An 18,082-nucleotide genomic window follows, 5' to 3' on the forward strand; every position below is an offset into this window, starting at 1 on the left:
GTTGGATATTTCATAGAAAGTTTCTGTTTCAAGCATGACATTCCCTGTCACAGGTCATAAAATAGAGAAAACAGTTTCTTTGCGATATCTACAGAAGCAAGACCAAGGGCATTGCTGTCTCTGTAAGTAATATGACTAGTTTCATAGTTAAAGACCCCCAGGCCAATTAAAAACATGTAGGGAACACCAGAAAATGAAATGGTACATTATTATTCATTTCTGTAGCCAATGAAATGTGTTTGCACAAATTTGCACAAAGTTCCCTGGAGAACAGTATTAATATTCAATGATTATCTTGGTTGGAGTGTTGGATTTAAACAGTGGAACTGTGTTCGGCTGTCCATCACATAAGGAGTTATGTTCCTGGAGATTTTCATGCTCTGTGTAATTCCAGAGTACCTTTTGCATACGGTAGTTGCTGAAACTGGTAACTGATCTCTCTTATGAGGGTTGCCTCTAGATGTCATACAACCTGTATGTGTGTGTGTATGTGTGTGTGTGTGTTCGTTCGTGTACGCACATGTCCTGGAGAAAATGTGGTGTTGTGGTTGGGTACTGGGCATATATCAGATGATTGTGCGTTCTATTCCCAAGTGGGGCACCAATATTTCACCCTTGAGCAAGGTGAGCCCAGAGTGCTGTAATAGCTATCCAGGCTTTTAACTAGGTAATATGTGAAATATTAGCTGTGCATTTTCCTTTTAATGAAGAAAATTAGCAGTGCCTTGTAGTTCCATAGTGAGATGGTGCTCTGCGTGGGCGAATGCACGTGTTTTGTGAGTGTGTGAGAGAGAGAGATGAAAGTACTTTAATAAGTGCTGTTTATGTAATTAAAAGCCAAACTTGTTCTTTCTGGATAGTGCTGTATATTTTTCTCCACAGCAAACCATCTTCCCCTAATAAACCTGTTAATTAAACCACATTTTTTTGAATGTTGTACGTATATTTTTAAATGGACGCGCACACAGGTGCTGGGCTGCGCTGTGTTTTCTATGGGTGTTTGGGGTTTATCTGAGGCTGGGAGCCGAGGTTGTTGTGTCTGGGGTGTGTTTGATGTCCACGTTTGTCACACAGCACCCCTCTATATCCTCGTGGGAGCAGGGACCGATATCATCGCCCCCAAAACATATGACCCCCCCTCCCCCCAGTACATCTCACCCTGGCATAAACTCATACAGTATGACAAACAGAGCAGGGAAATAAGTATACTTTTTAAATACATTTAGACAAAAACAGCAAGACAAAAACAAACAAGAATTTAAGAATGTTATCTTTTAACTGTGTGCTTGAATGTTTCAGGTAGAAACTTGCTAATCATTTTGTTTCTCCTTTTGGAGACAGAAGAAAGAACAGAAAAAAAGATGACAGATAGTCATCGCAGATTCCCCGACCGTACCCTTCCACTTTATTTTTTCTCATAGACTGCAGCTCACTAGCATTTAAGCACTAATATTAGATGTGTAATTCTATAGAATTGGGGCCGGAGTGGAAGTCGACTGGCTTTTGGATTACCACAGGCTGGGACGTGAATTTGAAGCACAGAGGAACTGTTAATTAAAGGGACTCTGTGTGCAGCGACTAAAATTAGTAGAGAAAGGTCATAGTAATTAGAGGGCCAGGAAGGCAACCCGGGATCCCAATATAGAAGCAGGCCTGCAGTATAAATAAGTGTACAAACACAATCCGTTCTGCCATCTATCACTGCGCGCAGAGCACGCCCAATTTCATCCCACTGCAGCCAATCAGTCTGCAGGGATTGCATCATTCACCGTGGACGAGCAAACGACGCGACGCAAGTCGCGTTTTCTGGACTGTTCCGCCAGCAGTTTAAAGAGTCTCAAACGGGGGGGGGGGGAGGCAAACGGGGAAAGTGTTTGACTGGGAGTTTGTTCTTCATGTGTGGCTTCGCTCGTCCAAACCAAACACCTGTGGGTTCCGATTTCAGAAAGCAGACGCGCAAGCAGTATTCGCAGACAGCCTCCAGTCCTGTTTCAGATAGATGTGTTAACGCTAATGGATAAGTCGTCAGTCCTTTTTCTCTTTCTTCATCTCTTTCTCCTTTCTCCTCCTTTGAAATAACTCTGCATGCCCTTGGCTGTTTTCGCGAGTCCTCTGGCATCATACTCACCTGTAATTATCTGTGCGTATGATGGAGCTGCTGAATTGTCAGAATATCATCATCATTTTAAAGAGCCCAAGTGCGGCTGTCTGGCAGTGTTCTGCTTCATTCAGTCATACTGTGCCCTGGGTGAATTGGGTGCTGCTGACGGTGGTTCAGCTAAGATCCCCCCACGCCCCCCTCAGTGTTATTCAAGGCCGTCATGCAGCTCCTCTCCAGCTATCACTGGAGCAGGGAAGGCCCCCCCCCCCCTCTCGGCAGAGACCTCCTCCAGCAGAGCAGAGGCTGGCGAGCTCTTTGGCTTGGCTCAGGTTCATCCTGCTACAGCGGGTTAGTGTGGGGCCTGCCTGTCCCTCGCCGCCTCGTCTGTCCTCACCTGTCCTGCGCTAATTTCCCTGCTCCTGCGCGAGGGGGGGGGCTGATAACCTGGAAGAGGGTGGGCCTGTACGGAGGGTCTATGCCTGAGTCACTCCCGGAAGCTGTGAGCAGGCGTATAGATGTGGAACTGCAGCCACCAGTGTTTTATCCCCCAGCCCCCCCCCCGCTCAACATGGTGTGGGCTACAACCCTACTTCCCAACACAGCTCCACAACCTTCTGCCTGTTACATAGGCTGCTTTTCCCTGCTTTCTGAATCCCTAATCGATTGTGTGACCAACAGGAGCAGAACATGACCTTCAGACCCCTTAACTTAGGACCCACATTGGTCCACCAGCTCATACTCCTACTACTGGCTTTTAGCATCTGTGCATGTGAAACTCCCCCACATTCTTTCTTTTTTTTTATTTCTTTTTTTATGAATCTTACCTCAGGCCAACTACCACTTTCAGGTGCATCTCAAATTTTCCCCCGTATTTGAGGAGGCCATCCTGGGATCTGAGAGCCGAGATGGGGTGACCTGGTGATCTCCGCCCAGGATGGCTCTTTTTTACTGTGTCTCTGTTTGGTGGAGAAGGTCCTCCTCTCCCTCTGATGTGAAGACTCCATGTGGAGTTCATAGCCAGGGCTTCCGAGCAGCGCTGTGGCCTCTAGTGATTCACCTTCTTTCTGGAGTGAATCTCAACACCACTGTCCCTCTCCAGCTCACAGTAGATCCATTTTATTTTGGTTTGGCGTATTTTATTTTTTGTGTTTGTCTGTTTTAGATGGTGGTCCAGAACTTTTTCATAAAAATGAAAAAATGGATACCGTTTGATCTGTCCAAGATAGTTACTCATGTTTCCCTCTTTTACGAAGAAAAATCCTTTTGAGTGTCCTCTCCAGCTAATTTATTGTATTTTTACCAGAATACTGAGCATACACTGAATGTATTCCTCATCTGGTCATCATAAAAATGAAATCCCAACGTAAAATATGGGTAAGTGTGTTTCACAGACGTTGATAAAATATCTTTAAGCCATTAAAGTCATTTTTAAAAAATGAACTGCTACCAGTAGTTTGAGTTTTTTATGCTTGAATTTATTGAAATTCACATGCTATGGTGCATTTCCAAATATTTATTGAAATACCTGTGTGACATTTGGAACAAAGCAGGCTTATTCATGTCCTTTTATGTTAATGTGCCATTAAAATGAGGGAAGATGCTCATTTGTGGCTTCTCTGTGTGCTGCATACATCTTAGGCTCCCTTGTAAGTGTTGAAAATGCTCTCACAAAGTACAAGGAATATCAGGCAGAAAAAACAGGCCGAGAAGCAGGAGCATAGCTTGTTTATCAGATGGTGTGGTTTGGAGCCTTCCCTCGAGGTAGATAAGCCATCTCAGGTTGCTTGTGGAGGCTAGCAGATGCTATCGGTCCTTGACTTTACTTTTTTTTCCCGCAGGCTTTTCTTCACTCGACGGTCGATATTATAAACAGGGATTGTTTCTGCCAAGCACCATCTCTTATCAGGGCCTCCGCTATCTCCGCGCCTTGGCTAAAGACAAAGGCGGTTACTGTCTAGGATCAGTGGCTGGGCACGGCTACTAATCTGCCTCTTTGTACTCTCCTCTCCCCCGGGAGATAGAGCGCTCGCTCTGTTTGAATATCGTCTCGAGCGGGGACGGCGGTCTGATAGAGCGAGCGACGCTCGTCTCCCCCGGGGCTGACGAACAGTAAACAAAGCGCGGCGGTGGCAGGATAATGACTGTGTGTGAGTGTATTTCTGTGTTTGTGTGTGTGTGTGTGAGTGTATTTCTGTGTTTGTGTGTGTGTGTGTGTGTGTGTGTGTGTGTGTGTGTATTTCTGTGTTTGTGTGTGTGTTGTGTGTGTGTATTTCTGTGTTGTGTGTGTGTGTGTGTGTGTGGTGTGTGTGTGTGTTATTTCTGTGTTTGTGTGTGTGTGTTGAGTGTATTTCTGTGTTTTGTGTGTGTGGTATATTTGTGTTGTTGTGTGTGTGTGTTGTGTGTTTGTGTGTGTGTGTGTGTGTGTATTTCTGTGTTTGTGTGTGTGTGTGTGTGTGATTTCTGTGTGTGTGTGTGTGTGTGTGTATTTCTGTGTTTGTGTGGGGGTGGTGGTGAGTGTGATTGTGTGTGTGGTGTGTGAGTGTATCTGTGTTGTGTGTGGTATTTGGTGTGTGTGTATTGTCGTGTGTGTGTGTGAGTGTATTCTGTGTTGTGTGTGGTGTGTGTGTGGTGTGGTGTATTCTGTGTTTGTGTGTGTGTGTGAGTGTATTTCTGTGTTTGTGGTGGTGTATTTCTGTGTTGTGTGTTGTGTGTGTGTATTTTGTGTTTGTGATGTGTGTTTGTGTGTTGTTGTGTATGTTATGATGTTCTAGTGTTGTGTTGTGTGTATTTCTGTGTTTGTGTGTTGTGTGTGTGTATTCTGGTGTGTTTGTGTGGGGTTGGGGGAGGGGTCAGTGTGTGTATGTGTTGGGATGTGTGTTTAGTGTGTTATTGAGTAGTGATGTGTGTTGTGTGTGTGTCAGGTGTGGGGGGATGTGTTGTGTGTGTTTATGGGAATGCGTGGTTGTGTGGAATGAGTTGTGTTTGTGATCTGGTTGTGATGTTGTGAGTTGTGTGTGGATGGGTAGTGATGTGTCGTTCTGTGTGGTTGCTGCATACATTTTTGTTTGTGTCTTTCTGTAAGGGTGTCAGTTGTGTGCTCATACATGGGTGGATGTTTGTGTGTTTCTGTGAGAGTGCATGTGTCAGTCTGTGTGTGCTCATACATGGGTGGATGTTTGTGCTTTCTGTGAGAGTGCATGTGTCAGTCTGTGTGTGCTCATACATGGGTGGATGTTTGTGTGTTTCTGTGAGAGTGCATGTGTCAGTCTGTGTGTGCTCATACATGGGTGGATGTTTGTGTGTGTCTGTGAGAGTGCATGTGTCAGTCTGTGTGTGCTCATACATGGGTGGATGTTTGTGACTGTCTGTGAGAGTGCATGTGTCAGTCTGTGTGTGCTCATACATGGGTGGATGTTTGTGACTGTCTGTGAGAGTGCATGTGTCAGTCTGTGTGTGCTCATACATGGGTGGATGTTTGTGTCTGTCTGTGAGAGTGCATGTGTCAGTCTGTGTGTGCTCATACATGGGTGGATGTTTGTGTGTTTCTGTGAGAGTGCATGTGTCAGTCTGTGTGTGCTCATACATGGGTGGATGTTTGTGTGTTTCTGTGAGAGTGCATGTGTCAGTCTGTGTGTGCTCATACATGGGTGGATGTTTGTGACTGTCTGTGAGAGTGCATGTGTCAGTCTGTGTGTGCTCATACATGGGTGGATGTTTGTGACTGTCTGTGAGAGTGCATGTGTCAGTCTGTGTGCGCTCATACATGGGTGGATGTTTGTGACTGTCTGTGAGAGTGCATGTGTCAGTCTGTGTGTGCTCATACATGGGTGGATGTTTGTGTCTTTCTGTGAGAGTGCATGTGTCAGTCTGTGTGTGCTCATACATGGGTGGATGTTTGTGTGTTTCTGTGAGAGTGCATGTGTCAGTCTGTGTGTGCTCATACATGGGTGGATGTTTGTGACTGTCTGTGAGAGTGCATGTGTCAGTCTGTGTGTGCTCATACATGGGTGGATGTTTGTGTCTTTCTGTGAGAGTGCATGTGTCAGTCTGTGTGTGCTCATACATGGGTGGATGTTTGTGACTGTCTGTGAGAGTGCATGTGTCAGTCTGTGTGTGCTCATACATGGGTGGATGTTTGTGTCTTTCTGTGAGAGTGCATGTGTCAGTCTGTGTGTGCTCATACATGGGTGGATGTTTGTGTGTTTCTGTGAGAGTGCATGTGTCAGTCTGTGTGTGCTCATACATGGGTGGATGTTTGTGTGTTTCTGTGAGAGTGCATGTGTCAGTCTGTGTGTGCTCATACATGGGTGGATGTTTGTGTGTTTCTGTGAGAGTGCATGTGTCAGTCTGTGTGTGCTCATACATGGGTTGATGTTTGTGACTGTCTGTGAGAGTGCATGTGTCAGTCTGTGTGTGCTCATACATGGCTGGATGTTTGTGACTGTCTGTGAGAGTGCATGTGTCAGTCTGTGTGTGCTCATACATGGGTGGATGTTTGTGACTGTCTGTGAGAGTGCATGTGTCAGTCTGTGTGTGCTCATACATGGGTGGATGTTTGTGACTGTCTGCCTGCGTGTCGGTGTTTGAGCGTGTGCTTGTCTGCTTGGCTGTGTCTGCCTGTCAGTGTGGAAACATGTGGGTGTGTTAGCTGCCTAGCCTCCAAAAACACAGGCAGTGCCAGCCAGCCTGTCGGCACAGAGCTGCATTCAGCCACCGTCTCAGTAGCACAGTGCCCTCTGGGTACGGCAAGTGAGGAAATGGATCCATTAATTACACCGGCAATTAGCCTCTTATTTTTCCTTTTCTTTTTTTTTCAATCCCGTTTGTAATGATAACCTGGAAAATCTGAGATTGAGACTTGGATTGCGGGGTTGCATAAATAATCTCCACCCATTTTTTAAAAAATGCGGTTAATGGCCCTCCTTTACGCTGGATGACTCAAGAGGCCGAAACTCAGGATTCCCCCGCTCAGGTTCATCGGAAGGTTGTGCAAGTTTCAGGCAAGACCAAAAAAAAAAAACATCCCAACATAGTTTTGTCATTTTACTGCAAGAAATGGGCCGTGGCAGTAAAATGGAACACACCCCATCCCCGCCATCCCTGTGATGCTGAGAGAAGAGGATGTCTCCAGATGCTGGAGGCAGAGCCTCAGCCCGACCGCATCGCAGTTTTTGGGGCTTTGATGTGTAACAGAAGCCATCTCCGCGTTGGGCCCTGGGGGGGTGCCACTGCGGGTCATGTGACAGGTGTCCTCTGTGACCGTCGGATCTCTGCAGGCTTTCTGGGCCGCGGCCAGATGTTCCAGGCCGCAGCGTGGCTCCCTGTCAGCGGAGCGTCTGCTGTGATCTCAGCACAGCCGCTCCCGCCCGGCCTCTGCTAACGTCAGAAAGGGAGCTCCCTGTGAGCCAGGGCAGCTGAGGCAGTATCGCTGCTTTAACTGACGTTACTCCTTCTCTCTGTGTGTGTGTGTGTGTGTGTGTGTGTGTGTATAAACTGTACGTATATAAATACAGTCACGGCCCCAGGGGCCACAAGTTAAACTGAGAGCTGCTGTAAAGCCAAGCCGCAAAACAGAACTCGAGTCTCTCTTCACTCTTCCCCGCAGAGGACTTCTCTACCTGTGTAAATGTGTGTAGGCGGTGAGGGTCTCTCAGGGCTTCAGTCAAGTTTGGCTAAAGCCCCTTTCTCCCTCCAGCACAATGGCCTCACAGAGAGAGAGAGAGAGGGAGAGGGGCAGAGAGAGACGCGATTGGCCACCTGGCTCGGCCCTGTGCGTACAGCAGCGCCCGAAGCGGAAGGGTACTGGGAGGCTAATGGCCGCAGCTCTGGGGAGCAGCCGGCTAAGTGCACCTCAGCCCGCTGTGCTGCTCTGCCAGGGTGGGCGTGGGGAGGGAGAGCAGGAAGCTGGGCCGGCCCTCTGGTGTGTGGAGGGGCTCTACAGGCAGGTGTCACCCAAACCAAAAGACTGCTGTCAGGCCATTATTATGACACAGGCAATGACAGCTTTCACCTGTAGCGCTAGCACTGCGCCAGTGCTGGGGTTCAGTGGCAGCCTCATTACAGGGAGCCCCACCCGAGTGACCCAGCCCTGCAGGCTGCTGACAGTTTCCCTTTAGAGGACCTGATGTGCCCTGTATTTTTTTACTTCTGCACCTTGCCTGCGTGTCGGTCTGATGGCTCACAGCCGACATTCATGCAACTCCCAACACCAAGTGTTTAGTTCCCATTATGTCAGTTCAGTGTTGCTGGCTGCCTGGTTGTTTTGAGTGCTTTTAGTTTCTTGAGCTTCTCTAAGTCTCTGGTGATTGTGGGATTTCTGGGTTTCTCATCTCGTGCTGTAATAGGCAGCTGCAGGGCTAAGCAAGCGCCCACGGCCTCCTCATGCGCTACCTGCTCCCGCCGCTGTTGCCATGATACCGGCTGCAGTTATCTCCACGGGAGGCGCGGCGCTTTGCGTCTGAGCGTTCGCCAGGGCTGGAGCTTTCCCCGCCGCTGCCAGCGCAGCCGCGTCTAATTTCTCTGATCCCCTGCGCAGTGAATTTAAGCAGGTGTTACGCGTTTCATATATATACTTACACGAAATTACGGGTTTAGCTGTCGGTTAACATTAATGTCAGGAGTAGGTCTTAACGCGAAAGCAATTCACACAAGTCATCTGAGCCTCAGTCAGTGTGCTGTCTGTTGTCATGCTGGGAGAGCCTGCTGGTTCTAAAGCGCACGCCCTTCCCTGAGTAGGTGGTCACCTGTAACACAGTGACCGTTTTACACCATAAAGGCCACGCAGCGCAACAGGGGTGAGCTAGCAGTAATAGGAGGAGAAGCATGTATCACAGAGGACCGCTGGTAGTCTGGTTTCCTGTTGTATGATTGGATGGAACTAACAGGAAGCGGGAAACCCAGGCTACATGTGGAGGGAGGAGCTCTACTGTGTTCCATCACTGTGGACTCAGTCATAACTGCTGATAATCATATAAGGAAGACTGGGGTCTGCCATTATTAGTTTGTGAGCACATTTTATCAGAAAGAGCCACTCTGCAGCTGAAGTGTTTTTTTTTTTTTTTTTTATAAATAAGAAAAACTTGGTTACAGAGAACATAACATTACATAGATCTTGTTTTTCTCATTTCTGTGCGTAAGGAGATTGTGTCTGATTTTGCACATGTCACTGTAATTTGTGGGTATGTGTAAATACTGCGTGCTGTCATGACTGTATTTGGAGGTCCGGTCTCATGTCCCTCCTCCTTCTCCTCCTCCTTGTCCTGGGTCCACCCTACTGTGAGCTCCAGTGCATCTACAGCAAGCATGGACACACTCCAAGCCACTGCATGCCACCCACATTGTAGAGCTACACACACACACGCGCATACGCACATGCATACGCACGCAGAGTGCAGGCGTGTAGTTCTCTCTATCTCCCTGTCATTGGTGTGGTTTTTCATGGAGCCTTGTGCCACCACGCGTAGACTGGAGGAGCTTTCATTTAGCCTGTGAATTTTAAAATCCAGAAATCCCCTTACTGCATGCGGTATGAGATGACTGCTCTGTGCAGAACAATGCCTGTTTGTTTGGTCCACGTTCACATGGGTCCACCCTTTTATTCTCGACACTCTGATGAGGACAGCACGTTGCTCTCAGAAAATGTCACCTTGTCTGGGACACCTGATGCTCTGTCACCCTTTAATGTCTAATGACCTGTACTGAACCAGTGGAGGGAAAATATCTCAATCTCGTCCAGCAGCGCCTCCCTGTGGGATTTGAACCCGTGACACCCGGCGCTCCGACCGCTGTTCCGCTCTGGCACTGGACAGAGACCCGCGTTCCGTCCGTGCAGCCGGAGGCCCAACGCCGAGCTGAGGCTCGCAGCGAAGCGGGGACATGGGAACGATTTGCTGTTTTTGTGGCGAGCCATGCACCGATTAAGCAATGCCGGACTTATTTTAAGATTAGTTCTGGCATATTGCATTTTTACATGCGCCTTCCTCTCTTCTAATGCGTCCCAGCTGATGTAAAAGGGAAGGAAAAAGGACAAAAAGGAAAACAACAGGGCTCTGTAATTAAAATCAATCGCATGCTAGCTTTGCGCCAATCGGAACAAATGATGACAGGCCACCGTGTGAGCGAACGGGTACGGAGAGCCGGTTTTCCGTTGATGGACAGAACGCGGCAGAGGGGCATTTAAAGAGGCGTTAACCTGCAATTCCACGCGGTGATCTCCTGGGCTTCGGAAGTCCAGTGCCACCCCTCCACAGTGAGGTACTGTTCTGTGAAGGTGCAGTCCTTCCAGAGACCCCCCCTCCCCAGGGCTAAGGGGACTGTTGCATTGTGGGAAAGTCCATTTATTTTTTTTTTTCTTCAAGGTACAACAGGGATCCATGCCGCAAGAGTCCAGCTTTAGCCTGCGCCACTGCTAAATTTAAGCTGTGTTTATTCAGAACGGAGATGTATTTTTGCCCCTTAATTTGAGGCTTGATTTCTGCAGGAATAATATATATATACCTTGGCTGAGCCTTGGCACTGGGGATAGAGGCATTTTTGCCTGTTAGTGTTATGTTCCAACTGATTGTATTTTTAGTCTTGTAAAATATGAATTTTTTTTATTTTTATTTTTCGGTGAACCCCGAAGCGACGGTGACGTGATCCTGCGGTCATGGCGATCTCGCCCAGGTCGCGAGGGACCCCCCAGGAGAGGATAATCTTATCTTCTTCGCTCCCTTCTCTTCTCCTCGCTCAGGAACACCTACTCTACTCTGTGCTATTTATATTTAGGGTTGGACAAGATTACAGTCCTTACCTAAACTCTAACCCATTAATACAGCCAATTTTCTTTTTTTCCCCCCTTTTTTTCTCACCAATTTGGAATGGGTAATAATGCCTCTCAGGTTACAGCTGTGCCACCCACACCCTGTGCAGCGTGTGCTATAGCGCAGGGACGCATGCGCACTCCTGCAGTGCACTTTCTAGTGAAGCATGCTAACTCCTGAGGTGCACTATCCAGTGGAGCATGCTAACTCCTGAAGTGCACTATCCAGTGGAGCATGCTAACTCCTGAGGTGCACCATCCAGTGAAGAATGCACACTCCTGAGGTGCACTATCCAGTGAAGCATGCTAACTCCTGAGCTGCACTATCCAGTGAAGCATGCACACTCCTGAGGTGCACTATCCAGTGGAGCATGCTTACTCCTGAGGTGCACTCTTTAGTGAGGCATGCACACTCCTGCAGTGCACTATCCAGTGAAGCATGCTAACTCCTGAGGTGCACTCTTTAGTGAGGCATGCATACTCCTGCAGTGCACTATCCAGTGAAGCATGCTAACTCCTGAGGTGCACTATCCAGTGAAGCATGCTAACTCCTGAGCTGCACTATCCAGTGAAGCATGCACACTCCTGAGGTGCACTATCCAGTGGAGCATGCTTACTCCTGAGGTGCACTATCCAGTGGAGCATGCTTACTCCTGAGGTGCACTCTTTAGTGAGGCATGCACACTCCTGCAGGTGCACTATCCAGTGAAGCATGCTAACTCCTGAGGTGCACTCTTTAGTGAGGCATGCATACTCCTGCAGTGCACTATCCAGTGAAGCATGCTAACTCCTGAGGTGCACTATCCAGTGAAGCATGCTAACTCCTGAGGTGCACTATCCAGTGAAGCATGCTAACTCCTGAGGTGCACTCTTTAGTGAGGCATGCACACTCCTGCAGTGCACTCTCCAGTGAAGCATGCTTACTCCTGCAGTGCACACTCCAGTGAATCAGTTGTACTCAGTGCTGCTGGAGAGCCATTGAGCCCAGCCTGCATCTGTGTGTTCTGTACCTTTACCAACTGAGCCTCTCAGGAGCCTTTAACACAGCCATGAATATATCACCCCATTAATACGGCCAGTCAATAGGAATCCTGCTCTCTGTTGTCTAATACATGGTTGTAAACAGCTTATTCCAGATCTGTTCTATTAATCAAGCCCCTGTGTAACACAGTGTACTGAGGCTTTTGCAGTGGTTCAGTGGGTAATTTGGGTAGGAGTAGCTTTATTCTTAGAGATTTAGCTCTTTTGTTCTGAGTGATGTTCTGGCTCTGTCCTTCCAGAAGCAGTGTTGTGGAGTGGGCTGATCCAGCTGTAGTATATTTAGGCCTTGCTGTGTCTTCCTCAGTCTTCACATCCAGGAAGCTCAGGCCCCGTCTCTCCCCTCACCTGTGCTCTCTGTCCTCAGGCCTGCCCTGTGGGTGTGGGGCCTCTGAAACAGGGCCTTTCTCCCAGGGGCCGCAAAGCCCCGGCCAGCCGCTCGGCATTATGGGAAGCTTTTAACACCGATTTGAATAAACATGACACAAATTTGGGCCGGTTCCCCCGGCTCGGGCTAAATGAGCCTTTGTTCTGTCAGCTGGCATCAATCAGGCGCGCTCCCGCCCTTACAAAAAGGCTTTTAGTGGCTGGCCATTTAGCTTGGCAGCTCGGCCCTTTTTATCAATACAGGTCCATCTCTATTAGCAAATTTTCATCTGAAATTTCGTTTCGTTTCCTTTGGCTTTTTCTCTGCCTGTCCGTTGGTGGTCTGGGTATACTGGGGTTTCTGAGGGAGACCCTGGGGATGTTGAGCACGCCCAGCACAGAGGAGGCGATTTATTTTTAGCATAAATCGTGTAGCTGCATGTGGCACGTTTCTGTGTGTTTGTGTGTTTGTATGTGTGTGTGTATGTGTGTGTGTGTGTGTGCAAGAGAGAGGGAGAGAGAGAGAATGTGGAAGTTAGGAGGTGGTCTTTATTACCAGTCCACCCATTGCATTGCAGGCATTTAGCAGACGCTCTTATCCAGAGCGACTTACATTTTATCCAATTATACAGTACCTTGCTCAAGGGTACAACGGCAGTGTCCTACCGGGGAATCGATCCTGCGACCTTTAGGTTACAAGACCAACTCCTTAGCCATTATACTACACTGCCGCCCGCAACACTGCCGCCCATCCCAGTGTTGAATTCACATACCTGTCCTGGGAAAAAATTAAGTCCTGTTATTGATTCTTGAAACCAAGACTATGTCCATACCTAAGGTGCTGTGAAATCTTTCAGGGGCTGAACACGGCCACAGTGGATAATCACATTTGCGATAGCACAGGATTCATTAGCCTGTTCATTACTTATTCATTCGACAGTATTTGTGTTACGTGAGCTAATGCAGGCTACTGTTAAGACCTCATGTTAAAGAAGTCGTCCTTGAGGTTGATTCATTTGTTTTGATTTGCTGGCGTTCCCATCTCTCTCCTTCCTCCCAGTGCCACCTCTCTTCTTCCCCATCCGTCTCACTCTGTCATCAGCCTCTCATATCCTCCTCCTCAGCCCCCCCCCTCTTCCTGCCTTCAGAGATTTAATTTCACCCCCCCCCCCCCCCCCCTACAGCATTTGACTTCCCGCTCAGATTCCATCATGTTACCACAATACTACTTCTTGGTCACTTACCGACACCTCGTAATGATATTATATTCCCTGGCAGTGTACAATAAAGTGTCTTCTCATTGGGACTTCCTTGCAGTTCCTCCTCTCTAATAGGTTGGAAGTACAGCTCTTTCTAAAAGTAGGTGTGGTCAGTGGAGTGATGTTTGTGCACACACACACACACACATACACACACACACACACAGATACTTGCTCCACCCTGCTTCAGTATAAATGTGAACCCGCACAGAGACGGTGGGGATGGTTGTTTTTGATGACTGAATGAGTGGTGAGGTTCCAGTGGCAGCTCTGTGACTGAGTGAGTGGTGAGGTTCCTGTGGCAGCTCTGTGACTGAGTGAGTGGTGAGGTTCCAGTGGCAGCTCTGTGACTGAGTGAGTGGTGAGGTTCCAGTGGCAGCTCTGTGACTGAGTGAGTGGTGAGGTTCCAGTGGCAGCTCTGTGACTGAGTGAGTGGTGAGGTTCCTGTGGCAGCTCTGTGACTGAGTGAGTGGTGAGGTTCCAGTGGCAGCTCTGTGACTGAGTGAGTGGTGAGGTTCCTGTGGCAGCTCTGTGACTGAGTGAGTGGTGAGGTTCCAGTGGCAGCTCTGTGACTGAGTGAGTGGTGAGGTTCCAGTGGCAGCTCTGTGACTGAGTGAGTGGTGAGGTTCCAGTGGCAGCTCTGTGACTGAGTGAGTGGTGAGGTTCCAGTGGCAGCTCTGTGACTGAGTGAGTGGTGAGGTTCCAGTGGCAGCTCTGTGACTGAGTGAGTGGTGAGGTTCCAGTGGCAGCTCTGTGACTGAGTGAGTGGTGAGGTTCCTGTGGCAGCTCTGTGACTGAGTGAGTGGTGAGGTTCCGTGGCAGCTCTGTGACTGAGTGAGTGGTGAGGTTCCTGTGGCAGCTCTGTGACTGAGTGAGTGGTGAGGTTCCAGTGGCAGCTCTGTGACTGAGTGAGTGGTGAGGTTCCAGTGGCAGCTCTGTGACTGAGTGAGTGGTGAGGTTCCAGTGGCAGCTCTGTGACTGAGTGAGTGGTGAGGTTCCAGTGGCAGCTCTGTGACTGAGTGAGTGGTGAGGTTCCGTGGCAGCTCTGTGACTGAGTGAGTGGTGAGGTTCCAGTGGCAGCTCTGTGACTGAGTGAGTGGTGAGGTTCCGTGGCAGCTCTGTGACTGAGTGAGTGGTGAGGTTCCAGTGGCAGCTCTGTGACTGAGTGAGTGGTGAGGTTCCAGTGGCAGCTCTGTGACTGAGTGAGTGGTGAGGTTCCAGTGGCAGCTCTGTGACTGAGTGAGTGGTGAGGTTCCAGTGGCAGCTCTGTGACTGAGTGAGTGGTGAGGTTCCTGTGGCAGCTCTGTGACTGAGTGAGTGGTGAGGTTCCTGTGGCAGCTCTGTGACTGAGTGAGTGGTGAGGTTCCAGTGGCAGCTCTGTGACTGAGTGAGTGGTGAGGTTCCTGTGGCAGCTCTGTGACTGAGTGAGTGGTGAGGTTCCTGGGGCAGCTCTGTGACTGAGTGAGTGGTGAGGTATCGCCTGTGGCAGGCTCTGTGACTGAGTGAGTGTGAGGTTCCAGGGCAGCTCTGTGACTGAGTGAGTGGTGAGGTTCAGTGGCAGCTCTGTGACTGAGTGAGTGGTGAGGTTCCTGTGGCAGCTCTGTGACTGAGTGAGTGGTGAGGTTCCTGGGGCAGCTCTGTGACTGAGTGAGTGGTGAGGTTCCTGGGGCAGCTCTGTGACTGAGGTTCTGTATCCGCGCTGTGTGCAGGTGATCGCTCTGGCGGACGCGGCCGAGGAGAACCGGATGAAGCTGTGCCAGGCCTTCGCCCGCCTGCGCAGCGCCACACAGCTGCTAATCATGCTGCTGTCCCTGTGGCACGGCCTGGGCACGGAGCAGACCGCCATCCTGCAGGCCACGCTGCTTCCCCTGCTGCAGGACACGCCTCAGCTGGTGAGAAATACACACTCACACACTCACAGAAACACACGCACACACACAAACACACACACAGACACACTCACAGAAGTGCACACGCACACACACTCACACTCACAGAAGCACATGCGCGCGCACACACAGACACACTCACAGAAGCACACGCTCACACACTCACAGAAGTGCACACACACACACACACTCACAGAAGCACATGTGCACGCACTCACGCATACACACACACACGGTCTGTGAACAGGTATCTTCTCCCTGCCTCCTCTTTATTTCTATGATCCATGCAGAAGTGTCAATGAAAGTATGTGAATCTGTCATTTGCTGATTGTTTTTTAGTGATTATTTTTGTTTTTGTGGTATTTCTCTTTCATTTGAATGCTCTCATACCTCCATGCCCCCGCCCTGGTTTAAAGAAAAGCAAACTGTCCTGAAAAGAGACTCCCTGAACTCAGCATCTCTCCCCTCCACCCCCCTGCACACCCCTGGGACCGGCCTCCCTCCCTCCACACCCTGCAGCCATACCGGTCACCCGAAGTAGCGCCGGCACTCCGCTTACCCAGCAGCTGCCCCCCCCACGTCAGATCTAGCCTCTGACCTCTCTGACCCCCCCACACACACACCCCCCCTCTCCATTTGGCAGTGTAAATACACAGCCCGTTCTCTAATCTGCTCAAAAGCCCCTTAAGTGTTTCCACTCTTTAAGAAAACTTTCTCCCGCGTCTCGCTGACGGACGGGAGGATGACCCTGACACCCCCGCTCTGTGATTTATTTGTGAATCTGGCGCCCCCGAGCTCCTCTCCGATAGGTGCTCCCCGTCACACCAGGCCGGCCTCTGTGGCACCCAGGGGGAGTGTTTATGTGTGGGTACACGCAGATGGGGGGGGCGTTCAGTTCACACCGCACAGTCTAATTTAGAGCGCCATGTCAACAAACAAACTCAGAGAAACAGTCTTTTCTTGCCCTCAACCTGATGAAAGATGTATTGTAGCATTTGGGATGGAAGTGAAATAAATAAGGATGGGGAAAGTGGGCGGGGCAGGGGGCGGGAGGCAGACTGGGTGAGGGTCTGTTGCCGCGGGCGTTGTGACACATCTACCGTTCCTTTTCCCTCCTGATGAAATGAGCCCGTTCCTTTCTGTGACACAAGTGCCCTTTTTCAGCTCTGGAAGAGGAGACTTGTGAGGCTCTTAATTAGAGGTACTGGCCTGGTTCATCCAACGGCCTGCATTACTGTGGAACGCACCGGCTGCTATTTAAAGCTGGTCCATTAAGCTCATTTCATGTAAAAATACCCCCATTATTTAAAAATATACGTGCAGCCCATTAATGAATGTGTCAAAGTGGAAATCACTTTCACGTGTACATGCGGGAGTACGCGCAGAGCCAGTCTTGAACATTAAAACGGTAATGACCTTGAAGATGAGTTAGCGCATAGCCACGTGTTGCTCACAGAGAGAGCTCAGTTCTGTGGGCTCTGCACAGCCCGTACATTTAAAGCTTAAGTTTGAAGCGTCGGGTCAGCTGGTGCTCAGGACTGCTCCATCTGTGTGCCGCTGCGTGATGTGTCACATGCACAGGCCGCACTAAGGCTTCACATTAGCAGCTCTGCGGGTTCTCTGGACACATGATGCTGCAGCAGTCCTGCCACGTCCAGGAAAGTTCACCTCGGTATACCTCGTTAAAGTTTGGAATCCCGGTTAAGCTGTTTGGTATCTCTCCTGTGATCTTAGGCCTGCATTTTAAATCTCTTAGCAGGAGTGGCAATATGAATAGAAACCGAATGGGGCACCAACAACGGGCAAAATGAGCCTGGGCACGCAGTGGAATGCTTCTGTCATGAACATTCACCTGCCAATTAGTTAATTTTACAGGCCAGGCTAATGCACCGTCAGTATGCCCTGTCAGTATGTGCTTTGCACTTCAAGGTCAATGCTGTTAATACATGTGTGATTTTCCATGCAAGTCCTTCATTTTTTAAACCGTTATTTTATTAATTTAATGTTTAATTATTTAACTAAATTTTATCCTCATTTTGTAATCAGCGTCTTGCAGTGAGGTCTGTCTCTCAAGATGCTAATACCCCCATCCGCAAAGCATAGGTAGTCACCCAGTGGCTTGAGGAGCCTAATATTTCCCTTATCATCCCTATGGCACAACCTTCCCAGTCACAGGATTTGAGGCTAATCAGAGTTTTTGAGAGAGCATTTACCGTTCCATCCAGTGAGTTAATTGAGCAGTGTAATGCCATGAAAAAGTATTTTCTGATTTTTCCTGTTACTGTATATGTATTTATCACATTGAATGGTTTCAGTTCTTTAGATCTTAGACAAAGGGAAACTGTAAACACAAAACACATTTTTAAATTATTATTTCATTTATTTAATGAAAAAGTGATCAAACACCCATATCACCCATGTGAGAAAGTAGTTGGCCCCTTAAACTTAATAATAATACTCTATGCATATACATTGGGCGAAGCTCCTGAAGATCACTTCTGTTATACCAAGATGAAACACCCCTCTAAGCTCTTCAGGAAGAACATCCACAGTACTCACATGAATGAACAGTGCCTGTCTTTAATAGGGGTGCCATAATGTGTGTGATTTCCAGAGCGCATGCATCCAT

General features: G+C 48.9%; 1 protein-coding gene across 4 annotated transcripts in view; it reads left to right on the top strand.

Moving 5' to 3' along the window:
• The window catches only part of bbs9 (Bardet-Biedl syndrome 9), a 177,104-nt gene that overhangs the window by 72,855 nt on the left and 86,167 nt on the right, over positions 1 to 18,082 (top strand). For all 4 annotated transcript variants that reach the window (XM_064343356.1, XM_064343375.1, XM_064343381.1 and 1 more), the window contains one exon: positions 15,274 to 15,456. In XM_064343356.1, coding sequence (XP_064199426.1) covers positions 15,274 to 15,456 — 183 coding nt within the window. The remainder of the gene's footprint in view (positions 1 to 15,273; positions 15,457 to 18,082) is intronic.

This window comes from Anguilla rostrata, chromosome 1 (genome assembly GCF_018555375.3).
Source record: "Anguilla rostrata isolate EN2019 chromosome 1, ASM1855537v3, whole genome shotgun sequence".
NCBI classification, from domain to species: domain Eukaryota; kingdom Metazoa; phylum Chordata; class Actinopteri; order Anguilliformes; family Anguillidae; genus Anguilla; species Anguilla rostrata.